The sequence below is a fragment of the Carcharodon carcharias genome, chromosome 12, assembly GCF_017639515.1.
Source record: "Carcharodon carcharias isolate sCarCar2 chromosome 12, sCarCar2.pri, whole genome shotgun sequence".
Classification (NCBI taxonomy): Eukaryota; Metazoa; Chordata; class Chondrichthyes; order Lamniformes; family Lamnidae; genus Carcharodon; species Carcharodon carcharias.
The window spans coordinates 56,412,684-56,431,148 of NC_054478.1; the positions used below are offsets into that span (position 1 = coordinate 56,412,684).

The 18,465-nt window shown below is 43.0% G+C and overlaps 1 protein-coding gene across 4 annotated transcripts in view; it reads left to right on the forward strand.

Annotated features, from left to right (window-relative positions):
- lmln (leishmanolysin-like (metallopeptidase M8 family)) overlaps positions 1 to 18,465 on the forward strand; it is a 106,768-nt gene that overhangs the window by 53,604 nt on the left and 34,699 nt on the right. For all 4 annotated transcript variants that reach the window (XR_005944618.1, XM_041201611.1, XM_041201608.1 and 1 more), the window contains 7 exons: positions 1,650 to 1,732; positions 2,518 to 2,635; positions 8,188 to 8,366; positions 13,949 to 14,054; positions 15,666 to 15,760; positions 16,008 to 16,125; positions 18,321 to 18,428. Coding sequence is in view for 3 of the 4 variants with exons in the window: in XM_041201611.1 (XP_041057545.1) it covers positions 1,650 to 1,732; positions 2,518 to 2,635; positions 8,188 to 8,366; positions 13,949 to 14,054; positions 15,666 to 15,760; positions 16,008 to 16,125; positions 18,321 to 18,428 (807 nt within the window). In the remaining variant the exon portion in view is untranslated. The remainder of the gene's footprint in view (positions 1 to 1,649; positions 1,733 to 2,517; positions 2,636 to 8,187; positions 8,367 to 13,948; positions 14,055 to 15,665; positions 15,761 to 16,007; positions 16,126 to 18,320; positions 18,429 to 18,465) is intronic.

The following is an 18,465-nucleotide window of genomic DNA, read 5'->3' on the forward strand; positions in this document are numbered from 1 at the left end:
CCCGAGTGAAGGTGTCCTCAAAGCAGTCACCCGGTCTGTGTTTAGTCTCCCCAACGTAGAGGAGATCACATTGTGAGCAGCAAATATGGTAGATTAAATTGAAAGAAGTGCAAGTGAATCACTGCTTTACCTGGAAGGAGTGTTTGGGGTCTTGGACGGTGATGAGGGGGGAGGTAAATGGGCAGGTGTTACATCTCCTGTGATTGCATGGGAAGGGGATGAGATGTTGGGGTGATAGAGAAGTGGACCAGGATGTTGCAGAGAAAATGTTCCCTTTGGAGGGGAAGGTGTGTTTGGTGGCATCATGCTGGAAATGGCGGCGGATGATGAATATGGAGGCTGGTGAGGTGGAAAGTGAGGGCACGGGGAACCCTATCGTGGTTCTTGTAGAAAGGGAAGAAGTGAGGGCAGAAGTGCGAGAAATGTCAAAGACAGTGTGGGAGAAATCTTAGATCGGGGAAAAAAGAAAACGTGAGAAACACCGTTGTGGAAGGTAGCATCATCTGAGCAGATGCATCCGAGACAACAAACTGGGAGAATGGGATGAGGTCCTTACAGGAAGCAGGGTGTGAGGAGGTGTAGTTGAGGTAATTGTGGGAGTCAGTGGGCTTGTAATGAATATTGGTAGCCAGCCTCACCAGAAGGAGAGACAGTGAAGTCAAGGGAGGGAAGGGACATGTTGGAGATGGGCCATGTGAAGGAGAGAGAGAGATGGAAATTGGAAGCAAAAGTAATGAATTTATCCAGGTCCAGACAAGAGCATGAAGCAGCACCGATACAGTCATCAATGTACTGGAAAAAGAGTTGTAGAAGGGGGCTGAGTAGGACTGGAACAAGGATCGTTCCACACACCACAAAAAAAGACAAGCATAACTGGGACCTATGCAGGCACCAATAGCCACATCTTTTATTTGGAGGAAGTGAGACAAGTTAAAGGAGAAATTGTTCAATGAGAGAAGACGTTCAGCCAGTCTCAGGAGGGTGGTGGTAAATGGAGATTGTTTGGGTCTCCATTCAAAAAGCGGAGAGACCTTCGACCGTCCTGGTGGGGGATGGAGGTATAGAGAGACTGGACATTCATAGTGAAGAGGAGGCGGTTAGGACTAGGAAACTGCCAGGAGCAAAAAAAATCTCAAATTTGCATTGCAATAAATGCAGTTATTTCATAGAGATAAAAACAAAAAAACTGCGGATGCTGGAAATCCAAAACAAAAACAGAATTACCTGGAAAAACTCAGCAGGTCTGGTTCTGTCGAAGGGTCATGAGGACTCGAAACGTCAACTCTTTTCTTCTCCGCCGATGCTGCCAGACCTGCTGAGTTTTTCCAGGTAATTCTGTTTTTGTTTTGCAGTTATTTCATAGTCTGTGCAATTAGCATTTTACTCTTGTATTAGGAATAAGAGGAAAAAGGGTTTTCAATTTCTTCTGTTGGAAAAAATCAACCATGAAAGCCAGTATTTCCTCACCTGTAGTATTAAATTAGCAAAAAAAAAAAATTCTGAAGAATGTCTCCCTTCTCAGTAAATCATTGGACCTTTTATTTGATATGCCTTTCTTGTATTGGACTTCAGTTATGCAATTATTATTAGATTTAATTCTGGTTAACCAATCTTGTATTTTATCTCTATTTGTTTCTTTTCCATATCAGAATAAACTGTTCCCGAAAGCTATTAAGTATTTGCAAAAGGCATTGCAAGTTCGTAAAGTAGTTGGCCCAATTCTGCTAACCAGGTACGGTGAGAAGCTTTGTTGTCTATATAATTTATTACTATAACATTTTTGACTTTAGGAAAAAAAACATTTTTTAATTAGATTGGGAAGGGCAGTTGGTTAGACACTGACCTCACACTTATGGGAACTGTGTTCATTTCCAACCCACACTAACAATGAAAGATCTCCATATGTTGCTGGCATTAAAGGTATCATGTGAAATGAGTTTTAATAATTCTAGTCAAATTCCTCCTGTAAATTGCACTCTGCCCCGCCCCCAGTGCTAAATTGGCATTCACTCAAGCACAGGTTAGCTGCTGTGGTAAATGGAAATATATTAAAACTGTTTAGTAAAGATGCTCTACTGAAGATAGGGCTGGGGCACATTGTTGTGAAAGAGATTTATTCTGCAGTTAACTGTGCATATCTAACCTGGGAGTGCTTGAAGCTGATATTGAGTAGCCAAAGTAGACAGTGCTCCATCACCAGTACTGCCATGCTCACCATTAATAGCACAAAAACATTCTCAATCCAAAATATTTTCTTTTTATATGTTAATAGCATACATTAATTTGAGATTCATGTGTTTAAACTGTTAACTGCAACTTTTTTAGGACGATTGTAAAATATTAACTGTGTTCAATGCCCATCTGTCTTGCAGAAATAATTTTAATAGAAAGTTTGTATTAGTGAAAGAAATAATTGCTAATGTACAATTGCTACTGATTTGCATTTAAGCATTTATTAAGTCTTTAATGTTTATTATTAGCATGTCTAAACTAAACTGTTAATCTGTATTTTGGAAGGCCATGTGCAACCAATCAGTACTTAAGAAAAAAGGATGATCCGCACATGTATTGTCAAGGTGCCTGTGCTGAGATCACAAGATGTGGTCCAGTGATAGTGCCAGAAGAGCATTTGCAGGTAAAACTCCGATAATAATGGACATTAAATTGACTTCAGTATTTTAAAAAATATGTCCTGTATGTATTATTTTGCAAATGTTAAGGTTTTGTATTTTGAGAGTATTTATTTTCAAACTAGTTAGTCACCTGTGGTGCTGCACATGGAGAGTAAAGCTAAGTGGACTCCTCATGTCAAGTACATTTGGGGGCCAGGATAATTGGATCAGCAGCAAAAAGCGGTGGGATGAGTAAGACACTACAGCATAAAGATGAGATTTTGTTGGGGCGAGCAGCATAGTAGAACAAGGAAAGAGGCTGGGGATGAAATTCAAGCAGGGTTACAAGTCCCAGGTGTGGGAGAGATGGTACAAAAATATTTGAGGCTGGTAAACAAAGGAGGTAACACATAGCAAGAGGCTAGAGGACAGTTGAAAGAGTGCTGGAAGATTTTGGAGCAATCTGATGCCCAGAGGAAGTGGTTCACTGGTACAGTCACTGAGATCAGTATGGTGTCTAGATAATGTGGAGTAGCTGAGAATGATGAGAAGGAGAAAAGGGAGGTTGGCTTAATTGCTGTTAAAATATCACCCCCTCCCCACCTCAATACACAAACAGCCAATTATTTATTGAAAGAACAACTCGAGAGCCTTAATTTGTTTCGAGAAATAATCCTTAAGCAGATGAGCTAGAGGAGAAGTGGTCAAAGGAGATGGATAGAGAGAGAACTCGGTGGGGTTGTGGGCTAGGAAGAAAAACAGGACAAAGGATGTGTTGAGCTGGACAGGAGTGACTTGGAGAATGGGGAGAGGAGAAAAGTGGATGAGCAAAGTGGACGAGGAGAGAAGGGGGAATACCAAAAGGGATGTGGATGGTGGGATGGGATGGGCAAATGAGCAAGAGGAGTATGAATGACTGAAATGAAAACAGAAAGTACTAGAAAACTCAGCAGATCTGGCAACATCTGTGGAGAGAGAAACAGAGTTAATGTTTCGAGTTCAATAAGACTCTTGACATGAAGAATCTCATTGGACTTGAAATGTTAATTCTGTTTCTCTCTTGACAGATGCTGTCAGATCTGCTGAGTTTTTCCAACACTTTCTGTTTTTATTTCAGATCTCCAGCATTACAGTATTTTGCTTAGTGTGTATGACTGAAACAGTTTGCCAGAGCCCCCTTGTATGATTTGTGGAGGGGGAAACAAAGGAATAAGGATAATTTTCCTGTTCAGTGAGGGCGAGGCCTGGAATGGGGTCCTTTCATTGGCGAGGAAGGGCCAAAGCCTGTAATGCTGCTTTTTGAACGGAGCTATTTTCTGGGGTATGAATAAAGGAATTCATTGGGGTGAGAGAGCAATGAATTGAAATAGGACTGTCGGGAGATTAAATACAATGTGTTTTCATTTTCTTTTTTATTTGCCTTTACTAAGTACGACTGGTGATTAAAACCATACAAGTTCAAAATGAAACCAGCTCCAATTTTTCTTTACGTTTGTATTTTCTCATGTCAAGCATCATTCTAATGTATCTGCACTGTACCCCCTCTATTGCCTCAACCTCTTTCCCATAGAGTGGAACTCAGAACTGTACACCCTACTCAAACTGATTCTACTATGATTTTAAATACAACCACTATTACAGCTTTTATGTTCTGGGTCTTTTGCTGCAACACCTAATGTTCAATTAATATTTTTATGGCTTTATTTATTTGATGTGTTGCCTTTCTTTTGAGACTGTATTCCCAAATTTCTCTGTTTTTCTACCTATCCAGACTTCCTCCATTTAAAGTGTTGCTTTAGTTTTTTTCGATCTTCTTTCTATTATTTCCTGCACAATTATTGGCATTGCATTCACTCAGCCACAATTTTACACATTTAGTACTCCCTAGCAACCACCTGTAAATCCTACTTACTGTGCCTCCTACTTCAGTATCATCTGTAAATTTGGACACCGCTTTCTTTGGCCCTATATCAAAATCACTGTATCTAAACAACTCTATGCTCATTTTCAGTCACTGTGAGAGACTGCTTGTAACTCCTTTTCCATGTTTCCTCACGTCTTACAAATTTTAATCCAATTTTCTACTCTTTCCCCAATTCCATTGCCCTTAATCTTCCTCTAGTGTCCTGTGTGAATGCTTTTAAAAAACCTTTTGAAAACTTATGTAGACCACATCCACTGTATTTTCCTGACCTGTTATATTTGCCACCTCCTCGCTTACATGGTTTGTCAAGAAACTTTTCTTTCTGAAATCTGTGTTGGGTGCCTCTAATTATCTTCTATTTATCCAGATAATATTTTTATCTTTAAAGATAATTTTACCCATAATTACTTGTTTTTGTCTGTCTTTTTGAAAAAGAGTATTGTATTGATCATTCACCAATCCACTCTCAATAGAATCCAGAAATATAGGGCAGAATTTAAAGAGTGCGACTGTGGTCTCATCAACAAGTGGGAACCTTGCCTCCCACCTCTCTGGGAGGCCGGATGCAATTACCAAGTAATCAGGCACTTAGCTGGACAGTGCCATGGATCCTCAGACAGGATGAGTGTGGGCCTGATGGGGGTCACTGGCTGGGAGGTGGGATGTGGTTGCCAGAGGCAAGGGCAGGAGATTGGCTTCCTACAGGCCCCCCCACCCTCTTGATGCCAGGTCCTTCAATTGGGCACCGAGTGCAGGGTTTGGTGAGCAACATATCCAAATGCTGGGACCCTTCCTACTGCTGGTTGAATACCAGCGACACCACCTAGAGACCCTCAGGTGACTAGTTAAGAGCTTCAATTGGCCTCCAGGCAGGAAGGTCATCCTCCATTCTTCCCAACTGGGAGCTTGATCAGGAGAAGTTGGGAAACGATGGGGTACTTGCTGCACACCCTCTTATATGGCACCTCTCATCTCTGAACTCACCTTGGGAAGCAGGGGCTGGTATTAAAATCTACCAATAATTTCTAGTTCTCTTGGTATTAACTTAAAATATATGTACCTGCTTTTGTTTTAGCAGCTAACATTTTCTGATATTTAGCATAAAAAAAAAAACACCCTATTGCCACATCATGTATAACAGGTGCCATAGTTAAGTGTGCCCCCAGTGTTTCACTTGAGTGAGCGATGGACTTATGCTTGTTTTCATCATTGGCCTTCTGTTCCTCATTTCATAATCTGTTGTGCTGTGGCAACAGAAGGTGCTTCTGTACCTAAGTTAAGCAGACATTTTGATATGAGCATTCATGTTTACAATCAGTTTTTTTAGAGCTTTTGTGCCATTGTAATACCCTCACCTATTGGCTCTTTTATGTCACCCAAATATAGTAGGAGTTTCTTCCCATAGGAAGTTGGAGTTGTTTCAGGTTGAAACTGCAATGATACTAACATAGGACTTAGGAGCAACAGTTGGCCATTCAACCCTTTGATCTTGTTCCACCTTTCAATAAGATCATGGCTGATCTGGTTGTGGTCTCAACTCCACTTTTTGTCTGCCCTCCCTTGTCCCGCATGGGCCCCAGCTATGCCTGTCTCTTTATGGGGTATGTGGAACATTCCTTGTTCCAGTCGTACTCCGGCCCCCTTCCACAACTCTTTCTCCGGTACATCGATGATTACTTCAGTGCTGCTTCGTGCTCCCGTCGGGACTTGGAAAAATTTATTAATTTTGCTTCCAATCTCCACCCCTCCATCATTTTCACGTGGTCCATCTCTGACACATCCCTTCCCTTCCTTGACCTCGCTGCCTCAATCTCTGGTGATAGACTGTCCACCAATATCCATTACAAGCCTACCGACTCCCACAGCTACCTCGACTACAGCTCCTCACACCCCGCTTCCTGTAAGGACTCCATCCCATTCTCTCAGTTCCTTCGCCTCCGTCGCATCAGTTCCTCTGACATGTCCTCCTCCTTCTTTAACCGAGGTTTTCCACTCAGGGTAGTTGACAGGGCCCTCAACCGTGTCCGGCCCATCTCCCGCGCATCCGCCCTCACGCCTTCTCCTCCCTCCCAGAAACATGAAAGGGTGCCCCTTGTCCTCACTTATCACCCCACCAGCCTCCACATTCAAAGGATCATCCTCCGCCATTTCTACCTACACCAGCATGATGCCACCACCAAACAAATCTTCCCTTCACCCCACCCCCGGCGACATTCCATAGGGATCATTCCCTCTGTGACAAACTGGTCCACTCCTCCATCACCCCTACTCCTCAACCCCCTCCTACGGCACCTCCCCATGCAAACACAGAATATGCAACACCTGCCACTTCACTTCCTCTCTCCTCACTGTCCAAGGGCCCAAATAATCCTTTCAAGTGAAGCAGCATTTCACTTGCATTTCCCCCAACTTAGTCTACTGAATTTGTTGCTCCCAATGAGGTTTCCTCTATATTGGAGAGACCAAATGCAGTCTGGGTGACCGCTTTGCAGAACACCTTCTGTCTGTCTGCAAGCATTACCCAGACCTCCCTGTTGCTTACCATTTTAACACTGCACTCTGCTTTCTTGCCCACATGTCTGTCCTTGGCTTGCTGCATTGTTCCAGTGAAGCCCAACCCAAACTGGAGGAACAGCACCTCATCTTCTGACTAGGCACTTTACAGCCTTCCAGACTGAATATTGAGTTCAACAACTTTAGATCTTGAACTCCCTCCTCTACCCCCACCTCCTTTCCACTTTTTCCCACCTATTTCCATTATTTTTAAATGTATTCCACCCATCGTTTATTTCACCCCACCCTCACTAGAGCTACCTTGCTCGTCCTGCTCTCCAATCTTAATTAGCACATTCTTTTAGACAACATCGCCACCTTCAACACCTCTTTGTTCTTTTGTCTATGACATCTTTTGGTTATCTCCTCCTATCACTGCTTGCTTGTCCCAACAACCCCCCCCATTCTCACTCTGCCCCCCCTCTTAAACCAGTTTATATTTCACCCCTTTCTTATTTCTACTTAGTTCTGTTGAAGGGTCATGAGGACTTGAAACGTCAACTTTGCTCTTCTCCGCCGATGCTGCCAGACCTGCTGAGTTTTTCCAGGCATTTCTGTTTTTGTAACCTTTCTCTTTAGTTTGCTATGTTTCTGTTGCAGTCCTCAGACCACTTTATGGAAAGTTCCGAAGCCATCCAACCTTTTTTGTTTGTATTGCATATCATTAGTATACTTTTTAACCTATACTGGATTTGCAGGTTAACCAATGTGTGTTAAATCGTTTTCACCTTTAGAATAGAATGGGTACAGCACAGTAGAAGACCATGCAGCCCATCATGTCTGTGCTGGTCTTCTGAAGGAGTAGCTTACCTAGACCCAATCCCGTGGCTACTCCCCATAGGCTTTACTGACACTTAAATATATCAGGAACATATATTTTTATTTATCTGAGCATTTCTCCCTATTGAAATGGCATGCTCTTTTTGTCAAGAGTTGGTATTAAAAAGTAGAAACAGATCTGTGTCAAAAACATTTTCTGAATGGTACTGGAATAGAATGAAGGGAACTTGGTGTGACAGTAATCCTTATTCTCTTTGGAATTGAATTCTAAGTAGAACACTACAGTGTGACTTATTAATGTTTATTTGATCCATCCAGCAATGCAGGGTGTGTAGTGAAAATGGAAAATCTTGTGGGTCTGCAGGGTTAACTGATGGTCCAGGTGTTTTGGATGCCGACTTTTTACTCTATGTGAGTGCACTGACTACAGAACGCTGTGGACAGGAGGACATTGTAGCCTATGCAGCATACTGTCAGCTGGAAGCAGAATTGGACAGGTGAGATCGATTATGACTAGCCCTTGGTATAAAAATAATTGGAACTTGATTTTGAAGCATTCAAATTCAAAGTGCTTGCCACAATTTGTAAAACCAATATGAAATCATTACTTGGTACTTTGCAGTAATTGACTGTGCAGAACAAAGAAGCTTAGGGTTCAAAAAATGGACACTGAAATCCCTAAAACTAAGTTTTAGTGCTAAATTATTGATATAAGATGTATAGCAATGTTAGGATAATTTTTGGTATTGACCATGAGTTGGCTCAATTGACGAAGATTATTTAGAAGAAGTGAATTTTAGATGGCAATAGTTGTTACCCATGTTCTACACTGCAGGGGGAGCCACTTCATTTTTACTCAGGCACATTGGTAAGAATTTCTATCATTAAAAAAATAAAAATACACTGTAACTTTTCCAGTCCGGAAATCGGTTGTTTGGAAACGTAGGGCGGAATTTTGCAAGCTCGCTGACGGCGGGCATGATAGGTGGCATGCGTGGAAAATATGGCGCAACCTGCTTCACAACAGTGTGAAGGCAGGTTGCGATCGCCTGCTCAGCCCGCCGATGGTGAGCTGCGTTTCCTGCCATCGGTCGATGGGGAGCTAAAAGTAATACATCAGCATATAAGTTAAAAGGCCATCCTGCTAGGCTCTTGGAACCCCACTGTGTTGTCCATCCACTTTGGTGGGAAAGTACGCTGACATGTTTCACAACAGCACGCAGGTGACATGAACTTGGCGGCCTTCACTTTGGGGAAACTGAGGTGAGTGAGCAGCAGTGTTCTCCACAGCTCGCCTGTCGCTTACAAGCCTCGGGTGCCAGGGAACGGGGGCAACTGATGTCTGGTCCCGGAGGCGACCGCTATCGTGGGGTGGAGGGGTGTCTGGGGGCAAGTGCTGGCCAACCTCGGAGGCGACTGCTAAAGAGAGGTGGGGTTTGCGTCCGGGGGCAAGTGCTGGCCAGCATCGCAGGCGACTGCTGCATAAACTGACCGTGTCATTGCAACTGAGACAGATCAGGCGCAGCCACATGATATGATTGGGGTTGGGTTCCTAGCCTGCCCGCCGATGCAAGCAGCGCAGAAGCACCAAATGGCCACCAAGCGCTCCATACCTCACCCCCACCCCACAATCCACCACCCACAAATGCATCCATGAGATCACAGGTGCCACTTTCTCCATGGCACACAACTTTGTGCATTTCGCCTGGGACCGGGACAGCCAGGATGCAAGGGCCATTTGATTCACCCTGATCTCAGGATTCCTACAGGTGCAGGGTGCGATTGACTGCACTCATGTGGTGCTCAGGTATCTGTCGCTACACTTGGTGGATTTAATCAACCGCAAGAGCTTCCACTCACAACGTACAGCTGGTATATGTTCACCAGAAATGCATCCTGCAGTTGTGTGCATGGTTTCCAGTGAGTGTGCATGATGCCTGCATCCTGAGTCCCACGCAGATCCCTGCAATCTTCCAGGGTACACAGAGGCTGCAGGATTGGCTCCTTGGGGACAAGGGCAACCTGCAGAGGCCATGGCTGATGACACTTGTGTGGTGGCCTCAGACTGCAGCAGAGCGATGCTATAAAGAGGCTTATGCAGCAGCTCGCAACTTAGTGGAGTAGACCATCGGGATGCTGACGATGCGCTTTCAGTGCCTGGACCGGTCTGGTGGAGCCCTGCAATACTGTTCGCAGAGGGTGTCACACATCGTCGTCATCTGTTGCGCCCTTTTCAACCTGACGCTGAAACAGGGAGATGAGCTGGCTGAGGAGGAGATGGAGGCGCAGCACGTCTCCTCTGATGAGGAGGACACGGATGGGGATGAGGGTGAGGGGGTCCTCGGTGGTGACGATGACATGAATGAGACTCTCGCACTGGCTAGACGAGGCAGACGTGCTCGAGATGCACTCATAGCTGCCTGATTTGTGGAGGATGATGACGACATGCAGTGAGGTGTCCCCATAGATCCTCACATTACAGTTGTGAACGTTTGACTCCAGTCTGGCTTATGGCAGTGCCAACACCCTCTGTGTGAATACTCCTGTCATGATGACAACATACAGTGAGGACACCCCATAGATCTTCACATAGCCTCTGAGAATGTCTGACTCCTGTCTGGCTGAGGGCAACTCGCTTGCACTCCATGATCAGGACCATCTCCGAGATGCAGCCATGAAACTTTAGGCGCATCTGATGCTGTGTCCACCTTTAGTACCTCAGCCCTTCAGGAGCTGGTGCATAACATCATTGGTCGCAAATGCTGGTGTGGTGGGGGCCAGCTCCACCTTAATGGTGCTGAGAGCACAAAGAGAATAAGAGAACTTTGTGGCACCTGTCCACTACATTCTGGCAGCAGTGACCAGCACCGCTGTTTCCAGGGGGTGTGAGGCTGAACCATCACTTTGGTCTGAAGGCTGCACAGAGCACAAGGGAAGAGGCCGGACTGAGACACCTGCCTTTTGTCTTGCGCAGAAAGGCTTCACGTCTTAGCAACAAGAACACTGCTCATGAGAACAAGGAGTTACAGGCAGAGAGACATTCTTAGGAGTTTATTGACGATAGTGAACAATATGTACAAGTGATCAGCACCTGTGCCAGGCAGTGCAACTACTTTTACCTAACTTCCTAACTGTACTGCTACATCTTGGTGTACCCCGGACATCCACAGCAGAGGTGGAGGCAGCGTGCTGACTGTGACACCCTGTCTGTGATGACTTTGGCGGGCGAACTCTCGAGGGCTGACACTTGGAGGGCCCTGGCCTGCTTTCGGGGTCCGGTTGAGTGGCGATGGTACCCTCCTCAGCCTGTGAATGTGGAGCTGCAGAGGTCACGGGAAGAGGAGATTTGGATAGGCTGGACATTCCCGGAGTCACCTGGATGGATGGCCCCGGAGTGTGCACCTGCTGATCCTCCTCCCCATGGGTGCTCGAGGGCCCCTGGCTGACTCTGTGAGCAGAAGGGGTAGCTGGAGTGAGATCGAGCTGCCCAGCACCCCTCTCATGAACACACTGTTGGAGGCCAACAACGGCATCAGCGATAGAGTTAAGCCCGCGCAGCAGTAACGTCCTGGACTATGGTCTCCATGGCAGCCGGCATCCTACCCGTGTTAACCTCAGTGTGTTGCAATGCTGATGCTACCACCTCAGCCTGAAGACGGGTGGATGGACTCCTCCATCGTGTCTTGCAATCTGAGGAGTGCAGCGGGCATCCCTTCCTGATGTTCCCTAGCTTGCCTTTGCAGCTCCAGCAACTGTGACATGACTGAGGCTCATCATCTGTCTTGGACTCAGCAACGTTCTGGCCTCCAGCAATCCTCCGAGTGCCTGGGACCTGGGAAGTCTCTGCCTCCGCCTGCTGTGGATCAGAAAGTGCGAGGTGCTCACCAGATTGTGATCCCAAGGCCACTCTAAAGCTAGGTCCCACTAAGGTGTGTGCCTTTGCGCTGGTGGAGGGTGTGGGTGAATGCTGTGACGGGACTTAAGGGAGGGTATCTCCAGATTCCTTTTCAGGGATTTCTTTAGAGCTTGATAGGAGGCCCTGGGTCATGGACTCTGTCGGCTGTTTGGCAGATGTGCCTGCAAAAGCAAGGGGAGATAATTAGTGCATGGTAGTGGCCTGTGAAAGAGGACACATGACTCACAGCATGGTTGTCTGATGGATGTTGCACTGATGGATCCTCACTTGGTGGAGCAGCGCTGACCTCACTATCAGCACAGGACCGATCCCGGTCATCGCCGGCCAGCTGGATGGCTCTGTTTTCAAATTCTGTCAGAACTTTGATCTCTGGTATCCCTCCACCTATCTGCGACCTTTCTCTCCTGTTGTGTGCCAGTTTGTCCTGCATGGATAGGGATGGGGAGAGTGTATCAGATCACCTGCTGGGCCAGATGATAAGTATGCCTGGCCTCTGTGGGTTATGAGTGGTCCCAAAGACTGGATGAGGACAATGACTGTGTGTGTGAAAAAGAGTGAATGGTGATGTCTCTTGTACTGGCAGTGAGTGTGGGCCCTGTAGATGTGTGATGAGTTTGTGAGTGTGTGAGTTGGGGGCAATGAGAAAAGTGACTTACTCTGGCAGAATGGAAGAGATCATTCATTGTTTTGTGGCACTGGGCGGCTGTCCTCCTCTGCATGGTGTTTGCGCTGACCACCGCTGCCGTGGCTTCCCAAGCTGGGCTGGTGACTTTACCCTGCCAATCCTGCAGGCAGAGCACATCCCGGCGGGCCTTCACAGCAGCAGTCGCTCAAGGAACCTGTCGTTGAAACGGGGGGCTTAAGTCTATTTTCCTTTGCTGGCCTTGTCTCTTGGGCAGCGGTGGTGAGCTGGTGGCAATGAGCACTTTGCTGGCCGCTGCTTTTTAAAGATGGTGGCCGGCGTGATGCAACAGCGGGATGACGGCACGCGGGTGAATGAGAGCTCACCCGCCATGGAAAATTTGTGTTTCCTGGCAATGAATAAGTAATGAGGTGGGCTCAGGACAATACAGTGTGACAACCCGCCATTTTCATCGGCGGGTAGGACTCTATTTTACCCACCCGCTACTGCACTTAGTGCAATTCTGGGAAAATTCCATTCATAACTTTTCCAGAAATCTTGACCAGACCCACAGCAAAATTTGGGAGCAGAAACATGGAAAATATAGTATTTGGATAAGTGAATCAATTTTTATCACTGTTTTATGCTTTAGGTAAATATTTATATCTATGGTATTTTCCAGTTCACACATTTGTGGTTGAGCATTGTGATGTCGTTCTATAATACAGAGAATTCCAAAATCCGGGAATGACTTGGTCCCAAACATTCTGGACTGGAGAATTTGTAGTGTATTTGATAGGAGAAAAATATGAAGGATATATTTTTCTTGAAGTAAGATAGCCATACAAAACTGTTTGACCTGCTGCTCCGATAATCCTTATATCAACTGAAGTAATGAAACAAGAGTCAGTGAACTTTGTTTTGTGGCTCCTGTTCCTTCCTGTATTGCTATACCTGTCCTCATGTAACTGAGTCGGCGTTAAACTACAAATCCTAGCTCTACCAGAAGATGTAATTTGGACAGATCAGTTGAAGAGTGTTGTGGGGAATAGAGAGAGGAAGTATTATGGGAAACTAAAAGAGAATGCTAATGAAAAGTAGTGAAGATTAAACATATTTGAATCAATTATTGCAGCCTGTTGTCATAAGACGGATAAAAATAAAAGTATATAGTGGTACTATGACGATGATTATGTTCTTCTTTGATTTCATTCCAAATCCCTTTTTGTTCACAAAATTAATTGTCAAAATATTTACTTCCTGGCATTTTGACACTACAAAATGTACACTTGTTGAGCTTTTCAGCATTTCTCCATAATGCACTACACTGCATTCTCCATTCTGCTACACCAATGATCTTCTGTTCTTTAGCCTGAGAACTGTCTTAGTGTATGGAGTACTTCAATAATACCAATGTGCTGTAGATGTTTAATGAACAAGTAGTTCAATATAAATGTTAACAATTTAAATTATTTTAAAATGAAACATTCGAAAAGTTGCATTTTATTTGCAATAATGCATCATTTTCTCGAATACTGCAGGCCTATTGCTGGATATGCAAACCTGTGTCCAAGTATGATCCCCACTGAGCCACAAGAGTTCCAAGGCATGTTGTCAACAGTGAAACATGAAATTGTCCATGCATTGGTAGGTTAACTGCATGGTTTCATTTTCTTAGGGGAATTATGGCAATCAAAATTTTTGTCCATTAACAAATTTCACTTGACTTTACGCACTTTTCTGTGCCAGAGGAACATAGGAAAATGCAGGACTAGAAAAATCTTTGGACCAGTCCAAAAAATTAACTCAATCACCCAGAATTATATCCTAGATTTGCCACTTTATCTGCCTCCACTGCTTCCCTGGGCCACCATCCTTTGTGTAAAGTGGTTAAATGTAAACCAACTCAGCCTTTCCTTTTGAGCCTGTGACCCCTCGTTGGAGAACATGTGGCAATCTTCAACATATTATTGGGGTTCAACTTGCCCCTTGCTGTAAGTCCTGAATGCTTGACTGATCTCTCCCTTATACTTCTCCAGAGTAAACAATTCTAAGCTTCTAAAGCTTTACTTATATTGTTTCAAGCTCTCCTCCTAGTTCAGATCTTCTACGAAGTATTTATTTGGTTCCCTATTGCAACTTGTTGCCAATTGGGAAGCCTGGCAGCTTTCACTGCTCAGGTTATTGTAGACAAGAGGAGGAGGGTACATCCTTTATGGGCCTCACCCCACCCCTGGGTTTCCCATCCCCTCAGTCCTGTCCACCCTGGACCTCTACCTCCCTCACCAGGGCCTGGTAGCCTGGCTCCGCCAAGACACTGAATTCTACTGTCCAGGATATTGTGGTGACTTGCCTGGATTTGTTTAAAATCTATTTTTTTAAACAGTTGCCTTAATGGGGACTAGCTGGAAGCCAGATTAATTAGGAGTTATTATAGTAGTGATTTGTAGACCTATGTATGTGCTTGAAATCTTTTCTTTTATTAATAAATGTTTTATTTAGTTTTGTAAAAAAAAAACCTCTAGTGTCATGGTGGCTTTATTACTACTGAATTCAGGGCACACATCTCAAAATAAAGCACAAATTGCAAAATTGTTATGACCGCATGATCAAATTTCCCTCCTGGATTTGATCTGCCTGGCACACCTCATCTGTCACATCATAACAGTCCTACAGCGGAGAACAGACTTTACCTTCCACCAGTGCTTTTATGGACAGAAGTGGCTGAGGCTGGTAAATTGGTAGCGACATGGCTATGTCATTTTTTTCCCTGTGACAGTTTCCTCATCACCTTACAGGCCCTGTTATGTCTTTCAGGGTGTGATACATCACTGTGAAAAGGGATTCTATTCATGAGATGGCTTCATGTATGGTATAAAATGGTTATTTTTGATGAGATTGAATAAATTGTATAGAAACCCAACTAGTATAGTTTCCATAATAGAGGCAAAATACTGCAGATGCTGGAAATCTGAAATAAATTAGATTAATAATAGATTAGACTGAAAATTCTCAGCAGGTCAGGCAGCATCTGTAGAGAGATATAATGGAGTTAAGAGTTCAGGGCATTGACCTGAAATATTAACTCCATTTCTCTCTCCATGGATGCTGCCTGTTGAGTATTTCCAGCATTTTCTGTTTTTATAGTCCCCATAATATTTGTACTGGAAGAAATTTCTGTTGGGTAGTTTTACTGTATTACAGTTTGTTTTTCCGAAGAGACACATGAAAAAGCATTTCTTTTCTCTTTCAATTTAGGGCTTCTCTGCAGGACTTTTTGCTTTCTACCGTGATGATGAGGGAAAACCTCTAACTACAAGAAAGGCAAATGGTCTTCCACCTTTTAATGAATCGTAAGCTAGATATTTTGTGTTTTTTAAATATTGAGAGAACTTGTTTAGTTGTCACGCAGTGTATAAGAGATTTTGTTTAAATAAATCTTGTAGTTGTGATAAAACATTTACATTTACTTGTTTGTTTAATTGAAAGTCAAAATATTTGCATGATGTTTTAAATTCTAAATTGCATTGGCTACAGTTAGATTTTTTTCATGCCTTGTATGATATTACTATCACAACTTACTCATTTCTATTTGAATAGACTTGGATTGTATCAGTGGAGTGACAAAGTTGCACGCAAGGCAGTAAGGTTATGGGATATACGGGGGAACAAGAAGCTTAACCATGAGGTGGTCCTCCTTGTAACTCCACGAGTTGTTGTGAGTATTAACATAAATTCTTTTTTTTAATCTTTCATGATGGATAATGAGGATGCAATAGTGGCTTTTTAAAAACATTTGATAAAGTGTCTATGAGAGACCAAAGTGGTAGCATGAGTAGAGAATGACTAAATGGCAGAAAACAGAATAAGAGTGAATGGCCCTTTCTCATGGTGATAAAATGTAGCTATTGACATTATCAATGAATCTATCTTAAGATTGTTCCCATTTTAAGCTAAATAATAATACCAAATTTAGTATAGCAAAATGTGAAGACAAATGTGGGAGTCAGGAGGAGCACATTGAATTAGGAGAATAAGCATAAATGAGAATAAGCATAAGTCTAGTTGTTTTTGGTTTTCCTTGATTCACAAATTGGTAGCGTAAAATCATAACACTCCCTTTGTCTTGTGTCCATGACATCTTTGCCAATCTCTCCTGAGCTCCCACCTAATCCTGACCTTCTATTTTGCTCCAACTGCTCCACCCCCTCTTAAACAGTATAAAATTCATCACATTTCTACTTCTCTTTAGCTCTGCAGAAGTCATACAGACTTGAAACATTAAATCTGTTTCTCGCTTCACAGATGCTGCCAGACCTGCTGAGTTTTTTTCCAGCATATTATGTTTTTATTTCAGATTTCCAGCATCTGCAGTATTTTGCTTTTATATAACTTGCCGTAGTTAAGCTTGGCTAATAGTTCAATTAACAATTATTTTGCTATGATGGCTCAAGACGACAAGTGTGACATACCAAGACAGTAGATCTCCTGGTTGGAATAGCTACAAGTAGTGGCAGCAGCATGCTATACTATTCTTATATAGTACTACTTTTTACTTTTCTCGGTGTCTCTGGAAGATATGTGGCTTGATTATCTTTCTCTGAAGGCTATTGACAAAGACAGGCTGATGAATACTTTTTGAAAAAGGACTTGGGCTAAACAAATTTAAATAACTGGCCGCATTTTAAAATTTCATAATCAATCACTTATTTGAAAACATTCTAAAAGTTGCCTATGTTTAAGTGGCTGGGCCCCCAAGTTCTGATATCTGTCAGAGACAAACTAATTGTTAGCACAATTGTATCAGGTTAAGCTGAGATAGAATTCCGTTTTGCTTATGGAAATAAAAAGACAAGTGCTTCACTTTTATCACCAGAGATGAGGTTTTATTAAAAAAGTGGTGTTAAATACAAGATCAATGAAAATATGATGAATCTGATGAGCCATGTATTAGGCTTCAAATGGAGTTATTATCTGTAGTTGTGAGCCGATACTAATACATATTTGAACCTTGTAAAAGGTGGAAAATAAGATCACAATATGGCAACAGGGACTATGTAACAATCTTATGAGAGATTTAGAAAAGAAACTAGGAGTAATAAAAATTGCAAGTGTTCAAAATCTGAATTAAGACAAAACAATGCTAGAAATCCATGTGTTGATCGGTATTTGTAAAGAGAAAAGACAGGCTAATTTTTTTTAGTAATGCCTTTGTCACAACTGAGAACTAGACAATCAATGAGTCAGTAGAAGTTGCTTATGTAATAACTAAGAAACTGCATTTTAAGGATCAGTTTTATATTGACAGTACAAGAGAATTGTCCTTGTTTTTGACATGTTGGTGCAAATGGTAAAGTTTGTATTTGCTGTAAATATATTGTTTTTGCTCAGTACTCTCTATTTAAATAATGTTCAATAAATTTATCTAGTAGTTTAAAGCCTGAGCAACGTTCTGGGGGCTGGGGGTGGGGAGAACGGAAGGGTGAAGATTCAGGATGTTCAAAATCTCACTTCAGCAAACCTGAGTTTGATTTCCTCAGTGTATAGGAGACCATACAATGAGCAATACATACAGTATATTAGACGTAGATTAGAGGATGAATATGTAAATTACTGCTTCACTGTAGAGAGTATTCAGGGTCCTGAATAATGGTGTGCAAGAGGGTTTTGAATCATTTTCTCAAATGAAATAACAAACAAAAATGTGTTTAAAAGTGAGGAGGCTGTTTAAATTGATAAATCATCATTACAAAAGAATGAAAATGGAACACAAGTAAATTAGGGCAAAATGGCAACTTGGTGACTGTTTACTGCCGTGCTAGTTATGGTATGTTACAACAAAATGCATCAAGTAATTCAACTGGAGAACCTATTTTTATTCTTATTCATTAAATCTGACTATCTCTTGGGCAGAAAGAAGCTCAGAAGCACTTCAACTGCCCAATTCTTGAAGGAATGGAACTTGAGAATCAAGGTGGCATGGGTACAGAACTGAATCACTGGGAAAAGAGGTTGCTGGAGGTAAGATTCATTGAAGTTTTGTGTTAAGCAAGTTTTC